Source organism: Nansenia antarctica, assembly GCF_963989245.1.
Source record: "Nansenia antarctica genome assembly, chromosome: 2".
NCBI classification, from domain to species: Eukaryota; Metazoa; Chordata; class Actinopteri; order Argentiniformes; family Microstomatidae; genus Nansenia; species Nansenia antarctica.
In genome coordinates this window covers 22,606,721-22,621,112 of record NC_137675.1, presented here as the reverse complement: position 1 = coordinate 22,621,112, position 14,392 = coordinate 22,606,721, and the positions used below count along the sequence as shown (strand labels likewise).

The following is a 14,392-nucleotide window of genomic DNA, read 5'->3' as shown; positions in this document are numbered from 1 at the left end:
TCGGTACCGTTTCCCCGACAGCAGTAGCCTGAACAGTTTCTGATTGGGGTGGCTGGGGTCCCTAATAATCCTGAGGGCCTTTCTGACACACTGGTCACTGTAGGTGTCCTGGATGGAGAGCCACTGATCCTCTCAGTTATCCTCACTACCCTTTGTGGTTTTGGGCAGTGCAGTTCCAATACCAGGCTGTGATACAACCTTTCAGGATATTCTCGGTTGTATGGTCTCGGTTGTGCCTCCTATAGTATATATTTTTGAGGGGGAATAAATATATATAGTATATATTTTAGGACACCTACATTTTTCCAGTTTGTATTAAAATGTTGCTAAAATGCAATGATGAGTCCATCGCAACGCAAGGATAATAGTTTATGCCATTTTGGAATTAATATCTTTGTTTTTATAGGGTCTCTGATTTGCATAGGAATCAATTACACACTGTGTGGATCAGGTTGTCGTCACAAACTGAGCAAATGGATATATAATATAATATATAATATACCTAGAGAGGACCCCCAGACTGCCCACTTCAATCTTACAATCTGACAAATACAGATGTCCTCAGCTGTAGCAGACTGACCACACCGTCCGTCCATCACTCTCTGGTCTAGTGCTATTCTCAGTTTATCTTGGACACGTCGGGCTATAATTTCAGCGTCTGGTTCAGTGTCCGTTTTGGTGGACGACGTGTTTCAATGCGGGGGGACAACGTTTGAGAAAACATTTGCCACAATGTCCCCGGCCGGCCCGGGTACAACAGTGTTCAGGCGTTTCTGCTTTGGATCAGGTTTGTTTTATTGTTGTTCTTCGTTCCTGGAGTCACAGACAGTGCCGGCCACACAGTAATCCAGACAAATGAGGAATGCATGCTTTTTTTTTTACGGTGCTGCCAGAGATTAAAGTCACACGCTTTCACACATAAGACTCAGACACATACTTGCGGGGACACACACATGTATGCATGCACAGAAACATACATACATTCCAAAGACTTACATCAAAAACACAGCTTATTTTATGTTGTATGCACTGTAAAGATCTAATAAAGTAGCTGGCAGCTTTGTAGCTCAGTGTGCATTACATAACACACTCACACTGCCATGTTTGACCATAGCAAATATAAAGACAAAGCTGACAGCTACATTATTTATAATATTCTATGGAGGGGAGGGGGTGGAGAGAGGGGTTGATAGGGATAGAGGGAAAGCTGTCAAAATGTATTCGGCAAACTGTTGTATTGTCTATAACTTCACAACGTTGCAATAATAAAGAAAAAAAACATATATATTTGGTAAGCAGGAGATACCCATTGTTAGTGAATAGCCCTTATGGATATTACCATACTCATCCATCAGTATTACGAAGGCCTTGTGTACTGTATGTGTGCCCCAGTGTTTGACATGGGTCGTTATATTTTGCAACATGAACTTTGGCGTACCCTACTGAGTTTCTTGTGCAACACACCTGTGCTGGGGCCAAGCAGGGACGAGAATGAAATGATGGAGGAAGACAGGTGCAAAACAGAGCACAGATGCTATTGAGAGGTACTGACCTTGGACAGGCGCACCTGGAGACTGGGACAAGCAGACAAGTGTGTGTGTGTGTGTGTGTGTGTGTGTGTTGGGGGAGGGGGGGGGCAAGAGTGTGTTCCCTTCGTTCAGTAGCAACTTGCCTCTATCACAATAGACACCACAAACTACGCCAGCCACCAGTCTCACCGTCATGAAAGGCCATGTGGTACTACTGGCCTGTGAACTATGAGAAAACAGTTACACAACTCTCAATACCTTACACAGACAAAACATATGGGGGTGTTTTCATGTGCATAATTACATAATCACTATATTTAGACTGTTTTTGAACAGATGCTAAATGTTATGTATTCACCCTTGCCACTATTCCCCCCCTGCTCTTGGTCCACAGACTGCTTCACTTACTTTTTTTACTGATACATGGCATCGGAACAAACAAGCGGAACACCCCTACATGGCCACCTACAGAAATTCAGTCTGAGAACTTGGGGAGAGGGTGTGTCCTGGGTTCTGCAGGCCCTCACTACGACTTCTCATAAAACAAGTTAAATACCCACACATTTCCTTGCTTCTGATGAGGACATCGTGCACTCTCGACTGCCACACTCTTCTCCCCCTTCAAACAATCGTTCAAAACTCAGATTTTTAAACTTGCTTTTAATATTCAACTAATTTTCTTGACTGATGATTCTTGTTATTTATATATTCTTGTTCTCCCCATGGAAAGTGGAGTCTTTTAGTAGTGAGAAAATAAATGCATTATTACAGAAGTGCAAGACAGCTATTCATGTTTACCTTTTAGCAGACGTTTTTATCCAGAACGACTTACAATTACAGAGACACAGTCTCCCTTGAGTAACTTAGGGCTAAGCGCCTTACTCAAGGGCACACTAGATGTGGTGTTCCCAGGTGGGATTTGAACTGTGACCACCAGTCCCACTCACTATCCACTACTGTAGACCACCGCTCATCATCACTCAACAAAAGGGGTTGTGTTGAGGGCATACACTTTCCTCAGACGGTAGCTAGCCAGTATAAACCACTCAACCATACTGCCCATTATGGTTTACTGGTTAGAACCCAATACAGCCACCATAGAAACAATATCCAGCAAGTCAGAGGCACTTGTAATAATACAAATAATTTTGTCATCAATTCAGGCAAACAGCAGGAGCAGCAACTCTGATGAAATCCAACACGTGAACACAGAATCTAGAAAGGAAAACAGTTGGTAACTCAACCCTGTGTCATTTGATGACATGAATAATGTGATTTAAATCAAGCCTTACCACCATCAAGGGATGAATAAACCTCCATCCCTTTTCCTGTAGGGCATTAATGACGATCCATTAACACAAAATGTGAATTAGAAATCTCAAGTCTCATATTACCTTCCTCCAGCATCCCTTACCACCTTTCACAGTTGGAATGATGACCATCACTATTAAAATGCTAAATCAGGGCTCAAGTCTCACGCATTGGGTGTGAGACAAGGTGTGGCGTGTGAGCGTGTGAACGGGTTGAAATGCGTGTGTCTCACGCCCAATGCGTGAGACTTGAGAGCCTTGCTAAATACTGAATGTCAAAAAGTAAATTATGCCCCCCCTTTTGGTGCAGCAAAACAGGCTATTCCACCAATCAGCCGGCAAAAAAACAGACTAATTCGTTGCACCTGTTACCTGATCTGGAAATCAACCACACCTGAGAAGAAGTGGTAACCATAGCTAACAGGTGCAACTAATTAGCCAGTCATGGCTCATTGGGGTTGGGGATCCTTTATAAACACAAGAAAAAGTTTGTCAGGTATAGCAGGAGTTCTATTCTGACAGAGCCTTTGGTGATCTAACGTTAGTTGTGGCTACCAGTAGGTCTTTGGTTAACAACATGGCAGTGGCTATTAGACTCTCCTTGTGGTATGTTCTTCAATTCAAGATGGTTTGTTTCCTTTGTATTAGAAAATTCATGTGGAGATTTGTTTGTAATTGTGTGACTGAATGTGTTTCAGGGCCTCTTGGAGTTTTTTCCTGATTGGAGGAATCGCCTGTTTTCCTGCACCAAAAGGTAGGCATAAATTGTTTGTCAGTTGTTAAAAGTAGAATGTTATGGTCAAACTGACTTAGCAATTTACATTTTTTTTAATTCCAACATCTCATCCCTCAGCAGACAGCAATGATGGCTTTCAGAACAGCAATGCTTTCTCAGGACTGGTGCCAATTGCTTCCATGAACTCCCAGTCAAGCTTCCAGCAAGGCAGTAGGGGCTTCTACCAAAACCCCTACACCCCTGGTGATGTCCAACCAGTTAGGCGCCTGGCCCCTGTGTGGCAAAGTGTCCTAATGGTGCCACAAAGCTCTCTGACCGGCAACAGTGATCTCTCGGGACTGGCTCCAATTGCTTCACCCAACTCCCAGTCAAGCTTCCAGCTAGGCAGTAGGGGCTTCTACCAAAACCCCTACACCCCTGGTGATGTCCAACCAGTTAGGCGCCTGGCCCCTGTGTGGCAAAGTGTCCTTATGGTGCCACAAAGCTCTCTGACCGGCAACAGTGATCTCTCGGTACTGGCTCCAATTGCGTCCACCAACTCCCGTTCAAGTTTCCAGGGAGTTAGAAGAGTGTTCCACCGATTCCGCTACACCCCTGGAGATGTCCCAATGCTGATGGCCCAGACCCCTGTGTGGCAGCAAGTCCACATGGTGCCACAAAGCTCTCAGACCGGCGTCAGTGGTCTCTCAGGACTGGCTTCAATTGCTTCCATCAACTCCCGTTCAAGCTTCCAGCAAGGCAGAAAAGGCCTCTACCAAAACCTCTACACCCCTGGAGAAGTCCAGCCTCAGTTTGGCAGTGATGTTGCCAATGGCGGAAGTTCTCCGGGTGTCTATGACCCAAGCAGGTAAGCTTATCCATATGCTTTAGGCACTCTGCCGTAGGAGGATGTTGAAAGTTAATTTACTAGAGTTTGAGAACTTTTATTAATTTAGCATGTTAATGAAGTAATTCCTGGTGCTCATCTTTGATCTCATCAACAGGCCCTACTATTGAGGTGGATACATCTCTAGATGCAGCAAAGGTAAAGCTTGATTTGGCCACATGGTTAACTTAAAACATTTTTTTTTTTAAGTGGTAACTACTTTTTTGTCTTCTAGGTTCTGTTGGAGTTGCTGCTCCTGCTACTTTTTTAGGAACTGATAACCAATAAATAATTTTACTTTTTGAATTTGCCTCAGTGTCTTTGAAATGTTAGATTTAACTTTAAATACCTAATGTTGGTCAGTGTAGTTCTCCCTCATAGGAATGTTTTAGCAACAATATCTTGCTTAGTTCCTGCAAGCAATGGTCAGCCCCCAAACACCTGCCCATGGATGGAGCAGTCTCACTACCCGGTCACAGATTTTCACTGTCCTGGCACCCCACTGGTGGAACAAGCTTCCCACTGCTGTCAGGACTGAGTCATTCCCTATCTTCTGCTGTAGACTTAAGACCCATCTCTTCAGGCTACACTAACTGTCCCTCCTGAGACCTCCCCATCTCCTCTATCCTGCTTTAAGTTTCTCTACTGTAAATTACTAAAATAATCTTAATTCTTCTTCCTAGCATTATTACTGCCAATGGCCCCTGGCCTGAGCATAGATTACTTTTTCTTGTGATGACTGATGGTTAAATGGTTATAACTTAGAGAAATGTATTTCCAAGTTGCTTTGGATAATGGTGTCTGCTAAATGCTGTACATGTAATTGGTGTGCAGTATCGCACATGCCCTCAACAGTTACACATTTGGCATTTGCCTGTACTACTTTCAGAAATGGTCAAACTAGAAATGTATACAATTAATGCAGAACATCAGTAATCAAGAGTAAGGAAATGTGAGGTCAAGTAAAATCATCTTGCTTTTCTGCCATAGAAACAATAATATGTTGGATATTATCCAGCAAGTCAGAGGCACTTGTAATAATAACAATAATTTAGTGATCAATTCAGGCAAACAGCAGGAGCAGCAACGCTGATGAAATCCAACTTGTGAACTCATAATCTAGAAAGGAAAACAGTGAGTAACTCTATCCTGTGTCATTTGATGACATGAATAATGTGATTTAAATCAAGCCTTACCACCATCAAGGGATGAATAAACCTCCATCCCTTTTCCTGTAGGGCAGCAATGACAATCCATTAACACAAAATGTGAATTAATTGTGATCAGCACAAGGAATTCCATGGAAATGGACAGCACAAATTAGAAATCTCAAGTTTCATATTACCTTCCTCCAGCATCCCTTACCACCTTTCACAGTTGGAATGATGACCATCACTATTAAAATGCTAAATACTGAATGTCAAACTAAAGTAAATGATGCCCCCCCTTTTGGTGCAGCAAAACAGGCTGTTCCATCAATCAGCAGGCAAAAAAACGGAGGCCCTGATATGAAGTAAATAACATTAAAAAGGAGTCTAAAACCCTCTCCAATTTTGTTCACCAAAGGCATAATGGTAGGCCAACCTTAGATTACAGAAGACCTTGTAAACCTAGAACTCCTGCTAGGCCTATACCTGACAAACTTTTGTTTGGGCTTATAAAGGATCCCCAGAACCTAATGTATACAAGTTCTTGTTTGAGCCATTTTAGAAAGTGTTACAGGCAAATGCCAAATGTGGAACTGTATGATACTGCACACCAACTAAGCAAGAGACTGTTTAAAACATTCCTGTGAGGGACAACTACACTGACCAATATTAGGTATGTAAAGTGAAATCTAACATTTCAAAGACACTGAGGCAAATTCAAAAAGTAAAATCATTTATTAGTCATCAATTCCTGTAAAAGTAGCAGGAACAACTCCAACACAGAACCTAGAAGACAAAAGAATGTACCGGTAGTTAGCAACAACCAAATCCTAGTCATTTGAAAGTTAAAACCATGTGGCCAAATCAATTGAGATCAAAGATCAGCACCCCAGACCCTAATGACCCATGACTGACTAATTCGTTGCACCTGTTACCTGATCTGGAAATCAACCACACCTGAGAAGAAGTGGTAACCATAGCTAACAGGTGCAGCTAATTAGCCAGTCATGGATCATTGGGGTCTGGGGATCCTTTATAAACACAAGAAAAAGTTTGTCAGGTATAGCAGGAGTTCTATTCTGACAGGGCCTTTGGTAATCTAACGTTAGTTGTGGCTACAAGTAGGTTTTTGGTTAACAACATGGCAGTGGCTATTAGACTCTCCTTGTGGTATGTTCTTCAATTCAAGATGGTTTGTTTCCTTTGTATTAGAAAATTCATGTGGAGATTTGTTTGTAATTGTGTGACTGAATGTGTTTCAGGGCCTCTTGGAGTTTTTTCCTGATTGGAGGAATCGCCTGTTTTCCTGCACCAAAAGGTAGGCATAAATAGTTTTGTCAGTAGTTAAAAGTAGAATGTTATGGTCAAACTGACTTAGCATTTTACATTTTTTTGAACTCCAACATCTCATCCCTCAGCAGACAGCAATGATGGCTTTCAGAACAGCAATGCTTTCTCAGGACTGGTGCCAATTGCTTCCATGAACTCCCAGTCAAGCTTCCAGCAAGGCAGTAGGGGCTTCTACCAAAACCCCTACACCCCTGGTGATGTCCAACCAGTTAGGCGCCTGGCCCCTGTGTGGCAAAGTGTCCTTATGGTGCCACAAAGCTCTCTGACCGGCAACAGTGATCTCTCGGGACTGGCTCCAATTGCTTCACCCAACTCCCAGTCAAGCTTCCAGCTAGGCAGTAGGGGCTTCTACCAAAACCCCTACACCCCTGGTGATGTCCAACCAGTTAGGCGCCTGGCCCCTGTGCGGCAGAGTGTCCTAATGGTGCCACAAAGCTCTCTGACCGGCAACAGTGATCTCTCAGGACTGGCTCCGATTGCTTCCACCAACTCCCGTTCAACTTTCCAGGGAGTTAGAAGAAAGTTCTCCCGATTCCGCTACACCCCTGGAGATGCCCGAATGTTGATGGCCCAGACCCCTGTGTGGCAGCAAGTCCACATGGTGCCACAAAGCTCTCAGACCGGCGTCAGTGGTCTCTCGGGACAGGCTTCAAGTTCAATTGCTTCCATCAACTCCCGTTCAAGCTTCCAGCTAGGCAGAAAAGGCCTCTACCAAAACCTCTACACCCCTGGAGTAGTCCAGCCTCAGTTTGGCAGTGATGTTGCCAATGGCGGAAGTTCTCCGGGTGTCTATGACCCAAGCAGGTAAGCTCATCCATATGCTTTAGGCACTCTGCCGTAGGAGAATGTTGAAAGTTAATTTACTAGAGTTTGAGAACTTTTATTAATTTAGCATGTTAATGAAGTAATTCCTGGTGCTCATCTTTGATCTCATCAACAGGCCCTACTATTGAGGTGGATACATCTCTAGATGCAGCAAAGGTAAAGCTTGATTTGGCCACATGGTTAACCAAATCCTTATTATTATTTTTTAACTACTTTATTTTGTCTTCTAGGTTCTGTTGGAGTTGATGCTCCTGCTACTTTTTCATGAACTGATAACCAATAAATAATTTTACTTTTTGAATTTGCCTCAGTGTCTTTGAAATGTTAGATTTAACTTTAAATACCTAATGTTGGTCAGTGTAGTTCTCCCTCATAGGAATGTTTTAGCAACAGTATCTTGCTTCGTTCCTCCAAGCAATGGTCAGCCCCCAAACACCTGCCCATGGATGGAGCAGTCTCACTACCCGGTCACGGCTTTTCACTGTCCTGGTGGAACAAGCTTCCCACTGCTGTCAGGACTGAGTCATTCCCTATCTTCTGCTGTAGACTTAAGACTCATCTCTTCAGGCTACACATTAACTGTCCCTCCTGAGACCTCCCCATCCCCTCTATCCTGCTTTAAGTTTCTCTACTGTAAATTACAAAAATAATCTTAATTCTTCTTAGCATTGTTATTGCTGATGGCCCCTGGCCTGAGCATAGATGACTTTTTCTTGTGATGACTGATGGTTAAATGATTATAACTTAGAGAAATGTATTTCCAAATTGGTGTGATTGGTGTGCAGTATCACACACGCCCTCAACAGTTACACATTTGGCATTTGCCTGTACTACTTTCAGAAATGATCAAACTAGAAATGTATACAATTAATGCAGAACATCAGTAATCAAGAGTAAGGAAATGTGAGGAAAAAGTACAGGAAAAAGTAAAATCATCTTGCTTTTCTGTTAGATCACCAAAGGCCCTGTTAGAATATAAGTCCTGCTATACCTGAAAAACTTTTGTTTGCATTTAAAGTATTCCCAAACACTAATGACCCATGAAGGACTAATTGGGTGCAGCTGTTAGCTATTATTATAGCTAATTATGCTAACCATTTATGCTCAGGTGGTTGATTTCCTGATCAAGACCTTAAAATAAGTTCTTAACCCACTTATCTTTTTAGCTTTGGCAGCCTCAAATCTAATTGTTTTGCTTTGGGATTAAATCGATTAGTTATGCCTAATTCCAAACCGAGCCCTGGGCTCTACACTTCATGAAGGTGTGTCCAAAAGCTCAGACTGCCTACTATATCCCAACAGTATCTATTATATCAGGGTGATTTAACCATATTTGTAAGGGGGCAAAAATCTGAATTATTGTACATATAATTGTGTAAAACACTATTCATAGTCATCATTCAAGTATCGTTTAATATGATCAATAACTTAATGTTAGTGTTTATTACCTATATAACTGCATCATTTTATTTCTTTTCAATAACACTTTCCTAACTTACTAGAAATTATAAAGAATATCAATTCAACTAACCCAAACCCTGTAATCTATCCAGTAGTGTGACAGGGTGATTTCTGAAGGCACTCATAGTTCACATGCAATATCTTAATGCCTTTAGAGAAATAGTGAGCAACTTTCCGTTAATTCCATCCAGTTTGTCACGCAACATCTTCAGAAAGATGACGCCTATTAGGTCAAAGGCATTTCCAAAGGCATTTGAGTCTTCCTTTCACAGGGAAACATCTCCATGTTTATATGACTGCACATTTCCTTTTCTCTCGATGACTGATGTCTGCATTCATTGTATAAAAGTGCTAGTTTGAGCACTTCTTGAAAAAAAAGTTGAGAAATTTAAAATGTGGAACTGTTGTGGGCATACATGACACTGCACACTAAGCAAACATCTGTTACCAAACATACCAACATACTTGAACACTACAGACAACTTGACTACTTGTACTGTATCATATTGCATTTCATCTTATTGTACTTTGCACAGCATTTTGCACTATTGACTATTGTAGTATGACTAGTTCCGCTGTAGTACAACTACCATCACTTAATTATTACTTACTTATTTTACTTTACTCTATTATTGTGATTTTGTATCTTGATGCTGCAATGCCAATGTTGAGGAACCTAAGCCAAAGGATTGTACTCTTGTGTACACTGGGATGTAGACAAAGTGATTCTGATTCTCCCATGAAGTACAACCCACATTAGCTGGTATTTAAAAGGGACCTAATATGTCAAAGACATATTAGACATATAAGGGAAATTATTTATTGGTTCCAGGATCAGTTCCTGAATGAATGAATGGTCTTTATTGTCATTGCTATAGTACAGGTACCAAACAACGACATTTAGGAGGGGTGGCTCCCCTGGTGCTATAGAAAAACAAACAAAAAAAAACACAAGAAGGGAAGGAGCTGGTTTACATAAATAAAGGCTATGTACACTATCCACTATACTATACTGTACAGATAGACGACTAGGGTTGTCATATTGCACATAGTGTTATTGCACATTCATTTAAAGTGTCGCAGTTTGCAGGCTAGAAATGTACATATTTGTGCCTCAGCACTACACCAGATTTTTTCAGTCCAGCAGCTGCCATCAATCCGTCCTGGATCCACCTGAAAAAGGAGCAGGAGCAGCAACTCCTGCCAAATCCAACACAGAACCTAAAAGACAAAATTAAGTCCATGTAGTCAGCAACACCAAAATGCTGTTGTCATGACAACTTCAAATCATGCAAATCATCAAATTACCAATCCTGCACGTCGGGATGAATCCACCTCAACTTTTACCTGTTGAAGAGATCAATGATTAGCACCAGAAATTATTTCATTAAAATGCTGAATTCAAACATTACAGGAAATTTACCTTTCAGCATCCTTCACCTGAAGCAGAGTGCCTGAAGCATTATGGGTAAGCTTACATGCTTGGTTCATAGACGACTGGAAAACCTCTGCCTTTGGCAACATCACTGCCAGACTGAAGCTGGCCTTCTCCAGGGGTGTGGCGATTTTGGGCGAAGACCTTTGTGATTCCCTGGAACCCTGAACGAGAGTTTATGGAAGCGATTGGTGCCAGTCCAGACAGATCACTGGTCAACGCTGCCCTGAGAGCTTCGTGGCACCATTTGGACTTGGTGCTGCACAGGGGCCAGGGGCGTCACCATTTGGACTCTTCCAGGGGTGTAGCGGTTTTGGTAGAGGCGTTTTCTGCCTCGCTGGAAGCTTGAACGGGAGTCAGCGGTTGTTGCCTGTCCTGAGAGATCAGTCTTGCCCTGAGAGATCAGTCCTGCCCTGAGAGGCATCTTTGCCGTCTCTGGCTGCATTCAGGGCAGAATATACAGAGGGAACAGACGTTGGCAACTCTAAAATGCTAAATCAGCTTGACCATAACATTCTGGTGAAATTAGAATGATTTGAACAATTTAGGCATACCTTTTGGTGCAGGAAAACGGGCTATTCCTCCAACCAGCAGGCAAAAAAACCAAGAGGTGCTGAAACACGGTCAGTCACACTCAATTACAAGCACAACTCCAGATTACTTTTCTTATACAAAGTAAACAAACCGTCTTGAATTCAGGAACTTACCACAAGAAGAGTCTAATAGCCACTGCCATTTTGTTCACCAAAAAACTAACGAAGCCACAATGGCCCTGTCAGTCTGGAACTCCTTCCATACTTTTGCTTGTGCTTAGGATCCCCGAACCTGTTTGTCTGATGAAGTTAATTTCTCCTGTTGGTAATGAATCAAAGAATCAAATCTGAGTTAACAATATTTATTTAAAGTACAAAAAGGTTTAGCTGGATTCTGGTCTGGCAGAGAGAGAGAGAGAGAGAGAGAGAGAGAGAGAGAGAGAGAGAGAGAGAGAGAGAGAAGAGAGAGAGAGAGAGAGAGAGAGAGAGAGAGAGAGAGAGAGAGAGAGAGAGAGAGAGAGAGAGAGAGAGAGAGAGAGAGAGAGAGAGAGAGAGAGAGAGAGAGAGAGAGAGAGAGAGAGAGAGAGAAGAGAGAGAGAGAGAGAGAGAGAGAGAGAGAGAGAGAGAGAGAGAGAGAGAGAGAGAGAGAGAGAGAGAGAGAGAGAGGAGAGAGAGAGAGAGAGAGAGAGAGAGAGAGAGAGAGAGAGAGAGAGATGAGGGGTCCAGATGAGAGAAGAGAGAGCGAGAGGCTCGGGCCCACTCCCTTATTTATAAACAATAGAATGCAAATACAGTTGTAAACAATGGCCTATCACCTTCACTGTATAGATGCTTCAGGTGTGAAGAGTAGGAGACCCCAATATGATGTCACCTGGCCTAAAGTCATTCCAGGTTAAAGTTCAAATCAGATTCACAGGAAGTCATTCTAACAATGCCCATATATGGACAGCACTTCCTGAGGCAAGAACATTATGGCCCTTAAGACACAGGATCTGTTTACAAGGTGTCATAAAAACCCCTTGTCATTCTACTGACAAGGGGGTTTTATGACACCTTGTAAACACATCCTTTGTGGTACACATACATATGGTATGGTTACAATATGGTATGGGCCTGTTCTACTGACAAGGGGGTTTTATGACACCTTGTAAACACATCCTTTATGGTATATTATACCATGCATGTGTGTGTGTGTAAAAATATACTACACTGACTAATTATCTGCAACTGTTACAGTAGCTATTATAACCACGGAGCTAGAGTCATTTGAACAGGTGTGGCTTATTTCATAATTGAGTGCATCCAGTGATTTGCAAGGCCCAACGGCGCATCCTAATATCCTCCGTCAACGTGCTGTGAGCTCCAGAAGCCGGCCTGCTATGATCCGTCAGATGGCACAGCAAGGCGACACCACAGTGGATGGCATTACGCGGCGCGCCCCTTTGAAACAGAGACAGAGGTGTCCATTAACGCGCTTGGCAGCCAAGACGCACGCAGAGCCTTTTGACGGTTATTAGGACACAAACTGATTGTAGCGTGAGAGAAGTGTTTTTCACCTCGACAATCCCGCGTCCATTAACGCGCTTGGCAGCCAAGACGCACGCAGAGCCCTTTGACGGTTATTAGGACACAAACTGATTGGAGCGTGAGAGGAGTGTTTTTCACCTTGACAATTGCGTGCGGCGCGGCCAATTAGGATGTGCTGTGAGAAGTAGAGCCTGGACATGCTGAATCTTTTCTGTGCACAGTCCTGTGGTTTCTGTCCGCCTGGCTTGGGAATTGTTTGACTTGGCTTCGTGTGCACCCAAACTACTGGTTTCTGAGGTATCTCTGTAGTTAGGAGGAAATCCCCATACAAATGCCTTCTTTGAAGAACAGGGGCGCGTTCATGATTGCAACATGTTGCAGATTATTATGCACAGTTTGCAACGTTGTGTAACAACTTTTGATCAATTTCTAGTACAGACTGATAGACACACACGTTGCTTTTGCCGATTTGAGTGACTTTTTCCAGGGGGAAACATCATCACCTTTATATTTCTGTATAATGTTATGTAAATAAACACGTTTTTGTGGAGGCCCTTTTCCAATGTTGTCTCAACTTTCATTGCAGTACACAACCACCAACACTAGCATGCAACAGTTTAGATTGCTAGCTATACATATCTCCTGCCCCCTTAAAACCCACATCTGCCAAGAAGTGTTTTCCCTATTCCGGCTGATTCCTCCACTGGCACTCCAACCCTACTAATTATCCTAATTCCAGACTGGGCATTGAAATTCCCTTCTTTTTTATATAGATTTTTTTATTTTCTAGGGTTCAGGTTTTTCCCTGAAACGTTTCTCTCGCTCTTCTGGTGTTTTTGTATTTTCATTTTACTCTCTAGAGCATCAAGACATATTTTGGGGATCTTTTATAGCCACACTGATTGTTTTAATTCCTCTGATTATAGCTTTGACTGAACGGCTTAGCATGTCTGGAACTCCTCTCTCTGTCTGTCTCATCGACCTCCTCCTGGGATTGATCTCTATTTTATTCTAAGTGTTCTATTCGGTTCTATTCTATTCTACTCCTTTATTTTCTATTACATCTATTATTTTCCTCTCATCAGCCACCACTTATCCCTCCACCTCTCCTTTTCTCTGGACCCTGTCAGTCTTCGGATGTCTGTCATGGTCATAGGTCTGTCATGGTCATCGTATTGTCTGTCAGTTGTGGTCATGACAACCAGATCATCAAGGACACTAACAAAACACGCCAACATCCCCGCGGCGGTTAGCCAATGACCTGTGGTCCAGTCACCGACCGCGGGCGGTCCTGCACATAACCACACACACACACGCACACGGTACAGATTCAGAAAACGACCAATGTGTGCGCGCACACACACACACACACACACACACACACACACACACACACACACACACACACACACACACACACACACACACACACACACACACACACACACACACACACACACACACACACACACACACACCGTACAGATTCAGAAAACAGACGGAAAACAGATTTGGTGACAGAATAATTTTTTCCCACAATGTTATGTACAGTTGTTTATTCATTCGGTTTGTTCACATTCCTCCACTTCTACAGCTCAGTCTTAAGGTCAGATACTGCCTGCATCACATCCTGAAAATAGAAGAAAAAAACACATACCACATGAGATTGACAG

The 14,392-nt window shown here is 42.7% G+C and overlaps 1 protein-coding gene across 1 annotated transcript in view; it reads right to left on the bottom strand.

Annotated features, from left to right (window-relative positions):
- Positions 1 to 14,307: 14,307 nt before the first annotated feature.
- erp27 (endoplasmic reticulum protein 27) overlaps positions 14,308 to 14,392 on the bottom strand; it is a gene marked incomplete at its 3' end in the record, with an annotated part of 4,546 nt that continues 4,461 nt past the window's right edge. Inside the window, exon 7 of the mRNA XM_080522841.1 lies at positions 14,308 to 14,349. Within this exon, the coding sequence (XP_080378967.1) occupies positions 14,308 to 14,349 (42 nt within the window). The remainder of the gene's footprint in view (positions 14,350 to 14,392) is intronic.